Consider the following 14213-nt stretch of genomic DNA (forward strand, 5'->3'; position numbering starts at 1 on the left):
TGGGGACTTTTGGTCACAGTAGCTCTTTTGAGTGATGTCTTCCTGATATGTCAGCAGTGGGATGCTAAAGTATAAGGATACAATATTTATTTTCATATTCTTATTTTCTTCTCAGTGTGTGCTGTATTTGTGGGCCCTGAAAATTCTTTACCCCAAAACACTGTTTTTACTTCGTGGAAATCATGAATGTAGACATCTAACAGAGTATTTCACATTTAAACAAGAATGTAAGTATATTTTAAGCCTCTTCCTTTAACAAGATAAGTGCTAAATAATCATTTTAATCCAATGTTAAGAGTACATTACAATATGATCTATTGTTTGAAAGTGAAAAGCCTTTTTAAAAAACATTACCTCATTTCATATTTATTTCTAAGCATTGATAATTAAGATAATTTAGAATTTCTTTTTAAATTATAAATTCTCTGTAAAGTTATCTAAAACTTTCAGTTAATACTCGATGAAATTTATCCTAAGAAACAGTGATCAAATTATCTTTTAGAAATAGCAGAATGCACCTTTGTGTGGCTCAGTTGGCTGCAGCATCGTCCTGTACACCAAAAAGTTGAGGGTTCAATTCTCAGTTAGGGCACATTCCTACCTAGGTTTCAAGTTCTATCCCTGGTGGGAGCTCATTTGGGAGGCAACCAGTCAATATTTCTCTCTCACATCAATGTGTATCTGTCTGTTTCTCTGTCTCTCCTTCCCCCACTCCTCTCTAAAATCAATAAATATATTAAAAAGAAATAGCCAACATGCTACTATTTGGGACAATAATCCTCCCCTTTAATCTCAACTCACTCAAGAAAAACAAACAGAGGGCAGATTCAACCTCCTACACCTATTTTTGGATGCAGCACATTTAATAGCTTCTAGTGGATTTTACAGAATTAAGGATGACTTCTTCCTTTAGATATAAATGCTAGGAGTAATGAATACTTCATACATATTTTATGAAGTCCTCCTCTCAATTTTTCCAATTGTCCAGTGAAACCTAAAATTGTCTCTGTCATTTACTCCTATATTCAATGGAGTATAGTGACTTCTTTCAAAACATTAGATATAAGTCAATAAGAAAAAAGCACTACATAGTGATACAGAAACAACTTTACAGAATTTCTTGCCCTCTGGTTTCTATAAGATTATTTAGGAAAATCAGCCAATTTTAAGTCCATCTTTTTGTTGGTCTCCTACTTGTTTGTGTATATTTTTTTGACATAAACTGCAGATAAATAACAAGGAAATATACAATAGTTCTCTCCCCTTCTTTATAAAAAGTTACTAAAAACTGGAAGATAACAAAAATTTTGAAAACACAGTAAATTGAAATGTTAACATATAACTCTTTAAAAAGTCTTATTTAATCATGTTTTGGAACTTTGCAGTGTATAGGTGGTATATGCTAATATGATGGCATGAAAACATTTTTAAAAAATGGTTCCATGAAATGTCTAACTATGAAATCATGAGAGTAAATATTTTTTTTAAATCATGTTTTAAAAGGTAAAATAAAGTATTCAGAACGTGTCTATGACGCCTGTATGGACGCCTTTGACTGCCTACCCCTGGCCGCCCTGATGAACCAGCAGTTCCTGTGTGTACACGGTGGTCTGTCTCCAGAGATCAACACTTTAGATGATATCAGGAAAGTAAGTTCTGTTGTTTTCCACATATAATCATTCCCTTCAGTTATAAAGAGAAGGCATTGATTTCCCTATCTTTGTCACAAACTTTATCCTTTTGAACTAAAATGATTTAAGTGGCCATGAATCTCTTTTTTGTATTAATTTTTTTCTGGAAAGAAAGGTACATTTCTACTTGGAAGACTTTTAATCTCTAAAGCCTCATCCTACCATTTGACATGTGTCATTAGAAATGTAAAATATTTGATTGCTAAAAAAAAAAAAAATACACCTTTTTATTTCCCTTTGGTTTGCTTCCAACAGAACATGGTATATTTTAATTAGAAAATGTGCTTTGCTCTTGGGAAAATATCACAACTTGACCTTTAAAATATGTTTATATTATTTTTTTAAAATCTGTTTGTTACAGCTTAAACCCTTAACAAAGGGTATGATAATATTCCATTGATTGTATCAAGTGTCTAGGTGAAAAACAGTCAGTTTTATTTAAAGAGGTATTTTCTACTTAATTTAACATTGGCTGTTCCTATTGTTTTCGCCAACAAAAAGGTGAGTGAGATGGAATGTGGAAGTATGTTTCATACGAGAAAATGTAATAACATGGGACAGTTTTATGTAGTGAAATAACATGGGATAATTTATGTATTTCTTTCGTTATGCTCAAAATTCTTTAAAAAGTACATTGGTTTAAAAGAAAAACTATTTTAGGGAGGTAAAACATTCAGATTTTACCTCAATATTCTTTCATTAAGGTTCAAGTCTTCAAGTGTAAAAATAATATTGTATTTACTTTTATATTAGAAAGAAAATGCATGATTTTTATTTTTAAAATCAAACAAAATTACATTAAATGAGCCTTTGTTTTCTGCCTTGTGTGTTTGTGTCCTTTTTATCAGACATGCATTTGCTTTTGATGCCTGTAGCACACCAAGCATTGATATTTGTGCTACTTTTAATGTACTGTAGAGACAGGATGCTACAATGTCATCATGGAGTTCAAATATAGAGTGGTTCACTTTCTGCTTGAATGTAACAGATTTATTCCTCTACGATTTGGTGGACTCTTGAAATACATAACTAAACCTCTTCTCATAAATTAAATAGACTTCTAATATATCACCTACTGTCCTCAGGACTGACGTGTTTCAGATATTATGTTCAATTTTCGTTTATGTCATTAAACTCTAGACTTAGCCATACAATGATTTTGAGGTTTGCATTTTGCCATGTGTCAGTAAGAGTTCCACTACACTTTCTTTATTTAATGAATTTTTTAGATGTTTATTCTCAATGGAGACAGTATTAAGTTTAGAAAGCACTTTTTAACTTTTCCAGAAGAAATTCTATATTCTGGTTGCCTTACCAGACCTTCAGCTTGGGAGTCACATTAATCAGAAGCCTCCCCTCCTCTGCTCTTCTACCCCAAATAATAAGTTTATGTTTCTCAGAAGGAAATTCTGTATTTTTATGGACAAGTATTATTTTTCTAGGATGAATTGTTCCAAAGGCATAAACTATTCAAATCTCCTAAACAAGTCTAAGTTTGTAATGCATGTTTTATGGAAAACCTAATGGTTAAAATATAGAGGGTCTCATCTTGAAGTTTTTCATTGGGTGTTTAAAATGTGGACTATTGCTTTATTCTTTTAGATATTAGTTTTTAAAATGGTGTGTAGTGAAATCATGATTTATATCACCTTTTATGTCTCAGGAAGAAAAGATAATTTGGTTGGCTGTCGGCTTTATGTATTCACCTGTCTACCTGTTCCTATGGGTTTTTTAAAAAATGTTAAAGTATTGATTATGAAGAATGAAGAATATCAATTCTTAATGGGTTTACATAGCTATTTTATGCATTTCTTTTCAAGAGACTGTAATATCTGCTAACTTTACTAAAGATCTTTTAATAACAATTTAAATTGGAATAAAATAATGGAAAAGAGCAGTGTTATAAAATTGTTAGTGAAATGTCGTTTGCAGTTGTATTGCTCATACCTTCTAAATATACCATTTAAAATTGAAATATAACTTTGCTAAACATTTATGGCTGGAAAATGGATTTTATATGAGGGTTTCAGGTAAAACTATGAAGCTTAGAATTGTGAGCTGAAGAATAACTAGCTAACTTTGGGTTTATTTTACTCTGCTTATCAATATTCTTGTTTTGTAACCAGTAAGATAAACTAGAGTAGAGTTGTACTTTAGTTAAACACCAAGATAGCCCCTAATGAGTGAATATCCAAAATGTCTTGAAACCAGTGCCATTCTTAAGGTGTCTGTTCTCAAATCATATTGTTAAATATAAACACCATAAGTTGTTCTCATCTGCATTTTTAAATTACAGTTTAATGGAAACAGTAAAAGAATTCTCTCCAAAGATAAAATAAAAGCCCCTCTCCAAGAAATGAAACACCGATAAGAGTCACATCAACTGATAGTGACTAAAGCACTTGGATAAATAAAATATGTTAGGGGAGAAAGATAAGAGAGAGACTCGGAGAAAGGGGAAAAAAGGAGTAAAGAGTTAGAAATTAAAGAAGCAAGATGGAGGTAAAGGGTGAGATGAAGATGAGAGGAAAAGAGGTAAAGGGTGAAATGAGCTAATCAGGAGGAAGAAGGAAGGCAAATTGAAGAGATGAAAAGTAGAAGAATGGGGAGGAACCAAGGAGAAAGGGGAGCTGACGGGAGAGGCAGAGAGGGCAGCTCCCAGTTAATGCTGCCCTGTGCTTGGGCAGAGGAAGCTGGATATGGTGAAATTCTGATTTCTTCCATTCTCGGAATTCCAAGTTTCCAAAGATTAGTATTTTGCTCTTTATCTTCTATTTTTCTTAGTTAGACCGATTCAAAGAACCACCTGCTTATGGACCTATGTGCGACATCCTGTGGTCAGACCCCCTGGAGGACTTTGGCAATGAGAAGACTCAGGAACATTTCACTCACAACACAGTCAGGGGATGTTCGTACTTCTACAGGTGAGGATGGAGTGCCCGCCTTCAGAGCACATTTGGTTCATAAATTTTGTAATTTAGCAGTCCATGTGCATGATTTATTGATGTTCGTATAACTTCTCTAGGAAGCAAGTATAAATGAAAGGTTCATTTTGAAAGCCTGGTTCAAATGAGTTCTTGGCACTTGCAAAATGAAAATATAAATAAATAAATAAGAAATATGTTTATATATTTAAACATAAAATATCTGTGAATAGAAAAGGAATAAAAGAGGCATTTAGGCTCTGGACAGTGTAACTCAGTTAGTTGGAGCATCATCCCATGGACCAAAGTGTCACAGGTTCAATTCGTGGTCAGGCTGTATCCCCAAATTTGCAGGTTTGATCCCTACTCAGGTTAGGGCACATAGTAGAAGGCAACCAATCAACATTTCTCTCTCTTTCTCTCTCCCTTCTTCCCTTTGTAAAAGCAATGAGAAAATGTCCTCAGGTGAGAATACCAAAAAAAAAAAAAAAACCCAAACAAACAAAAAAAAAAACCATGTGGTATCAAGGTGGCAAAGTAGCTAAAGGAGATAGTGTAGGATTTAGTAGAACACTGGTTTTGTTTCAAGAACTGTAGGGGAAAAAAATTCAACATCAGCCTTGATTTTTTTCATTTAGTTATGTAATAACTTTAAAAATATTTTACCAGTTCTTATAAAAAGAAAAACAGTTTTTAATTCCTAATTAAATTATATTCAAGTTATTCTTAAATTTTCTGAATTTTATCAGAGTTCCTGGATAAATTAAAATTAGCAGCAACTTAATACATAGGTACCATAAGTGAATTATTGTGAGCATGTCGATAAGCCACACTGAAAAAGTTGTTATAATAATTTTTATGTTTTTATATTTGCCAGTGTATGGGGATTTGCCCATTCCATAACATTTCAGAGCAGAAATCAACAACACAGTTGGGTTTTTGTTTATCATCATGATTTCCCTGACGTCTCATGTCCGTTTTAGCCTACTGCGTTTGTACCCTCAGTTACCTAGGTTCCCTTTTCATCCGACATGCAATTTATGTGAAAGAGGGAAAGAGATCATGGAAAGTTTGAAATTCTACAGTACACAGTCTTTTAAAAAAAAACCAACACCTTAAAAACCAAAATTGATGTTCACTGAAGTTTATGCTCAATTCCAGCCCTGACAGCTAAGCAAATAGCAAGGCTGGAAGAATTCTGTCATGTGTTTTGAGCCACAAATCTTCTATCTCTAGAGTAAGCAGTTACCATACTTCTGCACCACATTGATCAGACTTTATTCAATGGTAGAACATTTTGTTTGATTCATTAAGTTTTCCTTATGGGGAAAAGTAATTTTCTTTTCATCTGTTGATGTGATTGGGAAATGGAAGTTTGTCAACAGAAGGTCTTGTACACTGTAAGACATCAATCAAAGAATAGTTTTTGATAGAAATATTAATAAAGAGTCTTGTTCTAACCTTATTTATCAGAAAGTTTACAAGTCATTTCTTTGTTTTGGAGATTTGGGCACCAAGTCTAATGAGTCTATTTTGATTGAAATGAAGCATGGTATGTAGTATTTCTGAGAAGCTTAAGGTTTCTTTTCAGTAATTAATTAATTTGGGAGTAATCTTTTATTAAAGATGATCAAATATTTTAGTGAAAAGTTAAGTATTGTTGAAATATATCAAAGCCAAGTGTTCGATTTTTCAAATCTGTGTTGAGCCCCTAAGTATACCGTATTTAAATCACCTTTTTGATACCACTGAGTTGTGCTTCATTAATACAATATCAAACAAAATCTAAGCCTCTTGATTTGGATATTAAGCTATGTTGCATTAATCTTTCTTTAATCCATAGCATAACCTCTTCTATTAGCTTTCTGAGTCAGCTTTTCAAATAAATCATACTCCAAATAAAGTCATCTGCTGCACTTAAATAAATTTATGGTATTTTTGTTTTGTGAATATAGACACAGATGTGTTTACATCAGAGATAAAGGCCATCAACTAGATAGAGGATTATGCATGTTTTCTCACTTTTGTTCTCAACAAAATGATTATTTATCTCCTCTCATTAGAGGTTGGTAATAGATCTGTAGCCAAGACAAATGCTGAATATCTAAATTCATGGCCTATAGACTGACTAATGGCAAAGCAGCCTGGATTATGTTTTATCTAAGAAGGAGGAAAATGACTCTTACTCTAGAACTTGTTGATCCTTCTGATTTTAGTGCCGTCATGAAGGTGTCAAGATATCTTTTGTAGTCTTGGTTTATAAAGGCGACCTAGAGGGACACAGGGAAGCAAAAAAAAAAAAAAAAAAATTAGGAAAGAAACTTGGTGACAATTACCTATTGAGTTATTGGCACTGATTTTAATCCCACAACTCCCACGTATATTTTATATGTTTATATTACATTTGCATATTTAATTTGCCGTGCCACCCTAATCATGATCCAACACATTGCCTGGGCCATGATTTAAATAAAATGAAGTTGTACAGAAAAATGCATCAATAGAATTTATTAATGCTGTCCATGAGTTATAGAAAATAGGCAATGTAACAGAGAGGAAGGAACATGTAAGAACATGATTTTTGCCCAAATGCTACTATTATCTTTATAAACTTAGACCAGAGTTTGCATATTCAAATATCTAAAGTTTTGAGGCAGATAATTTAGATATTTGAAGTAGGTCAATTGTTAGATTGTAAAGATAAATGAGAATCGTTGGAGGTAAAATTTTCATTTTCATGTAGTTCAAACAAAACTGTTGGCTGATTAGGTGCTTGGGTTGTCAGTTTATATGTCTGTCTTGGATGAATCAAGTAAGCTTTGTGTTCTAAGTTTCGCTTGCTTCAAAAGGAGCGAGTTAAATTAGGCATCTGAAGTTCTGAGGTTTGAAGAACATCTTGAGTCATTTTAAAAGTGTTTTTGAAGTTGCATATTACAGCTCACTCAAATAACTACTGGTCTTTTAATCAGAAATCAGCAGCCTTTAACTTCTCTTCCGCAGTTGACACTCTCATCAGCCCCTTTCACCCTGAAATCCTCTGGTTCCTCCTTTTTTCACAAATCCTTGCTCCTCTCTAACATACCAGGCAGATCCTTGCCTCTTCTGCTGCCTCCCTCTGGTCTTCCTCTTGCTTTTGACATTGTTTTCCTCACATTTCCCCAGGAACCTCAACTGTTCCCTTAGGTTCACCATAAACTAGAACCTCCATGGTTTAATTACAAGATCTGTATCTAGTCCCTTCATCAATCTCTTCTGAGATTGAATTCTCTATTTCTAGGTGTCTGCTGGAATTTTTTTACCTAAGATGTTCCATTGTCACCTTAACCTAAACTCACCTTGCCTGAAAAAGCTTATTATTTACTTCTGCACTTGCTTAATCCCCACTAGAGAGTCCTGTTTGTTTGTTTGTTAACAGTTCATTCTCCTAGCCATATAGACTAGCAAATATCTTTCCTTTTTCTCCTTGCATTGAAATCACTGCCAGCCGTCACATCTTATTGAACCTTTTTAATAAGTCTGGACCATCCTGCCTTCTATCCCTCCAACTCTGAATTCAAAACCTTCCTTTTTAGTCTGTTGAAATCACACCTGATTGTACAATACCTCCCCTCTCAATTCATTCCCTTCCATTCATGGGTATTCTTTTGAAAAGAATTCATTCACTCGTTCAGTTTTTTAACATTACCTGAGCGCGTGCTATATATACGCCTTCTGTGAGGTTTTGTAAATTCTGAGTCCCTGCCTTCCAGGGGAGTAACAGTATAGCGCCAGCGACTGATAACCAGAAATTGATATGCAAGATGGGTTAGTGTTGTGATAAATATGGGCGTCATCTCACACACACCCAGAGCTGGGGGACCTAACCCAAACAGGGATGGATCAGAGTTTAAGGGACTATTCATCGTGGAACTATTGTTAAACTTAAATTTTAAAGGATGAGTAGAACATATCCAACCAGAGGTACTGGGAAGGGTTAGGCTCTTGCAATCAGAAAAAACAGATGTTCATGAAAACTTGAGGGGAAATAACATTAGGAATTCTAGAAGGATAACCACCCCAATGGTCTCACTTTAACTCTAATCCTAAATTACAGTTAGCAGCTTCAGTATACACTAAAGTTGAACATTCATATAACTGACCTGTTCTACTCCAATTTCAATACCTACTGGAAATGTGTACATATGTGTACCAAAACATCAGATTGTTCAGAGTAGCAGTATTTGTAATAGCCAAAAAAAATGGAAACAACCCAAATGCCCATTTAGTAAAAGCAACATTAAATTGTAGCATATTTAAATAATTAAATAGAGCCATGAGAATGAGTTAAATGAAATGGCACCCAACATGAGTGGACGAAGCCAGATACAAAAGAGTGCATCCTGGATGATCCAAATGAAATAAGAGTTCAAGGTTAGAGCAGCTAATCTAGAATGTTAAAAGCCAGGATGGTGGTTACACTTAGTAAAGAGGTGATAGTGACTCAGAGGAGATATGAAGGTTCAGGAAGCCTTCTGTGTCTTGGTCTGAGTGCTAGTTGCACAAGTTGACTTTGTGAAAGGTCATCAATTTGTAATCTTCTGATTTGTGCAGTTTTCTGTACAGATGTTATTCTTCGATAACAAGTTTGCCTTAAGTACAAATCACTCACCACTCTGGAGGCAGCCGACAGCCAGGTGCAAGTGAGGACGTAAGCTCTGGTGAAGTTCTGGTGGAAAAAGTTGGAGTCCTTCAAGACTTGATCCCTAGTGGGTAAAATGAAATTAGTTGGAGAACCATGGGGCAAAGAAAAGAACAAAGTCCTAGGAAAAGAGAGGCCTAACAGTATCTGGGCAACACCAGGACACTCCAGGGCTGAGTACCCATTGCCAGGCCCCGGGAAGTGGAGGAGGAGCTGGACAGTTAGGTAAAGTCCTCTGTAATACTGGGTTGAGACAGGGGAGGGCGGAGGCTTCCTCCTGGCCCCTTGACCAAGGGTAGCAGGCTGCCTGCTTCTACTTTGCGGAAGCCCATGAGGGAAAGAAACCTTTTGCCTCTCACACCTGTTTAACTGCCTCTGTTGAGGCTACTCCAGAAATTAACTGTGAGCTTCAATTTGCTGATAAATGGCTGCTAAGCATTTAGGATATGAAGACAAAACTGTTCATCTCTTAAGACATTCACTATTGCTGGAGAGCAGATGTATACGTGTAATTTACACTACAGCATGACAGGTGATACATTGCATTCCTGCATTATGGAAATATGGTGGATACAGCAATTGTGTGCACCTCAGGGTAAGGTAGGTTTAAAGGGAAGGGTTCACAAGTGATAATTTAGCTGAGGCCTGGCAGAAGGGTAGACTATTCCAGAAGGAAAATACACTCAAAAAATATGTAAGGGCATAAAAGCATTAAAAAGCATTTTAATAATGCCTGTTGGCTATATCTTGGTTAAAGAGCTTGAAATCTAGGAGACTGAAATCAAAGTCTAAAATATAATTTAATATTGCAGTAGAAGAGGGTAATGGGGAAAAATTGATGATGGAAGAAGACTTGGGGTGGTGAACACACAATACAATATACAGATGACATATTGTAGAATTGTAATCTGAAACCTATATAATTTTAATAACCAGTGTCACCTCAGTAAATTTAAAAAATTAAAAAATAAATGATAAATAATTTAATCTTGCAAGAGATAAAACTAAGAGAGTAAACAGATGCATCTAATAATAGCTGTTTTCTCTAGTGCCAACCCCCTTTTTTTACCATGTCTCACATTTGTGTCTTTCTACCTTTTTCATCTTTGTTCATGCTCCACCCACTTCCTGTCCCTCTCCCTCTCTTGTTCACATTCTAACCACTTCCTACCTAGTCATCCCCATACGTGATTTCCTTTAAGATCTAACATAAGTCACAACTAGCAAGTATAACATCTACTATTAGAATCTGGGGTTGCTGACTCACCATTCTAGGCTGCATTTTTTCTTTGAAACCATGGTGGTGGGGAGAAAATTATGAGTTGTGAAATGTCTACTACTGTGAGCCAGGCACTGGACTAGAAAATTTACATATATTACTAACTCATTTAATCTTTATCTCAAATCTGTGAAATAAATGATACCTTCTCCATTTTTACAAATGAGAGGTGATTTATTTATATGGGGTTAAGCAAAGCAACTAAACAATTTTCCAAAGTTTACACAGGAAATAGAAATAAGAACCCTAATCTAAGCACCCTCACTATTTCGTGGAAATTTTCACCTCCCTTTCTACTCAGAGAAGATGCATTCTCTAGTGCTTAAGGAATAATTATGATCCAGTAAAAAACAGCATTTTCAGAGAAGATAACTTCTTCCCCAAACAAAGCAGTGATGCTGGTAAATGAATATCACCGCGCTGAAAGCACTCTTGCAGCTGGTCTGGTTTAAGACATGGTTAGGCCACTGGGCTAAACAAAATCATTCTAGGGTCACTGTGTGCAGACAGATTGCACCTGACAGGTGAGTCCGTGGAGGGGTGTGAGTGGGGCTCAGATCCGGCCAGCCCTCCACCCAGAAGGCCATGGGCTCAGACCTGGGCTGATCAGTCTGGAGGAAGAGAGGCTTTTTCTTCTTGGTGGGCACAGACCATGGAAGCTTTGCCTTATTAATGCAAAGAAGAGAGAAAACAAAATCTGCCATGAGATAGATATTTTTCAAAAAAATTTCCTCATACCCATGTGCTTTTTTTCTTTATTGTTTCTCAAAACTTGAACTATTTTAATCTTAAGTAGGTTTTTTAATTTTAAAAAAATGTTTTAGTTTTCTACCTAAATTATAAATACCATCAAGATAGAAACCACACCTTATACTTATACCACCCATCTCTGTGCATAACACAATCTTCTAACAAATGGAACAGATTCACCAGTGAGCCTTTGATAAATTATTGGTGAATAAATGATTTACATCTCTGTCTATGGTGGAAAGGTGCTGTGAACTCTGCTTTTTCTACCATTCTACACGTATCTTTTTTAATGCTTTTCAGTTTGAACACTTTTTGGTTTTCATCATTTTCACTAAAAAAGACATAGAAGTAATGTAAAGTTTTTTCCCCTAATACTATTAAAAACTTTAATGTATCCTAGACAGGTAGCTTACCAATAATGGGAATCTAGTTGATAGTCACGTGTTTTCTGTAATTTATTTTGAAAAATATTTGTAATTCTTAGAAAGTTTGAGTATTTGCTTGCATGTGCTTTTAAGTTTCTAAAGATTTTCTTCACAATGTTTTTTCTCCAAGAAAGAATCCAAGTGTCCCCCGTTTAGTGCTATTAACATAGCAGAATGCTAAGTTAATTTTATTTTCTTCAGATTTCCATTAGAAATCATGTATATATTTCCATTGAAGAAAACTTAGCTTAAACTTATAAAGGTATCAGATATAGCATGAAGAAAATGTATTAAAATTCTGTTTTCATAAGACTAATGTAAGTTCTTCCAAAAGGAAAAAAAATAAGATAAAATACAATACAGTAAAGAGCACCAAGCCATTTTCCTAAGGGCAAAAAGTGACAAATCTAGGCAAACAAACTGTGTCTTATTGTGTAACAAGAGGCAATCAAGTGTCTTTTTAAAGAAGCATTATGAGAGCACAAAAAATGTAAGTGAACAGCATAAAGAGATAGGGAAGGAACATTTAGAATAAATTTTTAGAACACGCATCCATGTACACACACACCCCACCCCAAACATATGTGCACATGGAAAAGACTTTTTTATTTCAGATCCCACTTTTGCCAAAGAACTGAACCTTTTTATAATCAGTATTTCTACAGAGGTATGCCATCTAAATGATATTTTGTTTCTTATTGCTCAGCTAGTTCTCTTAAAATCTGTAGCACAGAAACTATTCTCACCTTCTCTTTTGTAATAAATTATTTGAGTGACGTATGCTAAATAGTTTCCCAAAGAGCTATTTTTATAATTGCTAAATTGTCTTCGATATTATACGTAGGTCAGGTTTGTGGATATCTGCAGTTTGTTAATATTAAAACAAGCATGGATTTGCCGTCCTTTGATTTGAAATATCTAAAATTTAATCATTTTTATGGCATACATTTATCTCATTAAAAATTCTTAGAGCAGAGACGAAGTGATTGCAGAGGGTTTTTCAAGATTAGTTTGTAATTTGAATTTTATTTGGAATGAAGTTCTCATCTTTAATTTTAAGACTTTCCTAACAAAAATATTATCTTAATTGAATTTTGATATTTTTATTAAGTCAAGATAAAGAATAGGCCCTGGCTGGTGTTGCTCAGTGGATTGAGTGCTGGCTTGCAAGCCAAAGAGTTGCTGGTTCAATTCCCAGTGTAGGGCACACACCCGGGTTGCAGGCCAGGTCTCCAATGTGGGGCGTGCAGGAGGCAACCATACATTGATGTTTCCTCTTTCTCCCTTCTTTCCCCCTCTCTCTAAAAATAAATAAAGACCTTTAAAAAATATAGATAAAGAATAGGATTAAATATGAAGTTCTTTAGATCATATGTAAGGTACACATGCTAAAACCTTATGAATTCCATACTTCTGTTAGATTTTGTGTAATGTAGTCAGTTAATGTAACCTTACATAAGTTGGTCACTTGATTTCTTAGAAGACTTACTCTCTCCCACTTCCTAACTTAGTCCTCCCCATATAGTGCTCAGGCATGCACATGCATCCAAATATAAATAGTGCTTGGGAAAATTGAGGTTTACATTTTAAATTCCATCTTCATATTATATTTATAGTTCTGTTCACTTTGCATTTAAAGGTAGGCTTGCTAATACCGATTTTCTCTACAAGTGGATACTTTTCTAGCGTTGTTATATAAGAGCCTGTGATCTTTTTCCAATTCATACGGCTCCAGCCTTTTCTGATTATATAAAAAGTACAGGTGTAGGTGCTGTTTCTGCCACAAGGGAAAACCTGTCTTTAGAGAGCCAAGAGGCTTGCTCCATGAATGATGTATGTGTGATTATGCTAGATCAAATCACACACGTCTGGATGTAACAGGTAAATTTGCTTCCTTTGATGATTTCATAACAGATGTTTCTCTTTTCTTTTTGTCTCTGGCAGTTACCCGGCTGTTTGTGAATTCTTACAGCACAATAACTTGTTATCTATACTCCGAGCCCATGAAGCCCAGGATGCAGGGTGAGCAGTTCTGTGGGTTGATGAAAACCATGCATTGTGCCTTTGTCACAGCTCCCTCACTCTGCTCAGGCTGTGGAGGTTCCCTTTGCTAGGCTCTTTCCCTGAAGGAATTCAATCGTAAAATTGTCTTCTGATGACACAGATAGTCAGGGTCCTGGGGAATGAGTGACTGCAGATGGGTGTAAGGTCCCTTTTCAATGTCTTCCCTTTTTAGCTTGAACAGGTAAAATTTTCAACTGGCTTTCTTAGGCACTGTAAGGGCATTTCCTCCTGTTTGAATTCCTGCACTTATCACTGTCCCAGAAGTGTGTAAATTACCAGTGTTGGTTTACAATATGAATAAAACTTACACAAAAATATTAAAAAGATACTGCATATTGTACTTTGGTTTAAAGAACATCATCTCTGATCCCTGTAGAGTTTTAATGGAAAAAGCAGAGACAT

At 35.1% G+C, this 14213-nt stretch overlaps 1 protein-coding gene across 2 annotated transcripts in view; it reads left to right on the forward strand.

The window, feature by feature from the left end:
* The window catches only part of PPP3CA (protein phosphatase 3 catalytic subunit alpha), a 302760-nt gene that overhangs the window by 236080 nt on the left and 52467 nt on the right, over nt 1-14213 (forward strand). For both annotated transcript variants that reach the window (XM_054591684.1, XM_054591685.1), the window contains exons 4-7: nt 116-227; nt 1504-1649; nt 4476-4615; nt 13692-13769. In XM_054591684.1, coding sequence (XP_054447659.1) covers nt 116-227; nt 1504-1649; nt 4476-4615; nt 13692-13769 — 476 coding nt within the window. The remainder of the gene's footprint in view (nt 1-115; nt 228-1503; nt 1650-4475; nt 4616-13691; nt 13770-14213) is intronic.

The sequence above is a fragment of the Pteronotus mesoamericanus genome, unplaced genomic scaffold, assembly GCF_021234165.1.
Source record: "Pteronotus mesoamericanus isolate MK-2021 breed Mesoamerican mustached bat unplaced genomic scaffold, CSHL_Meso_final scaffold_232, whole genome shotgun sequence".
Lineage (NCBI taxonomy): Eukaryota > Metazoa > Chordata > Mammalia > Chiroptera > Mormoopidae > Pteronotus > Pteronotus mesoamericanus.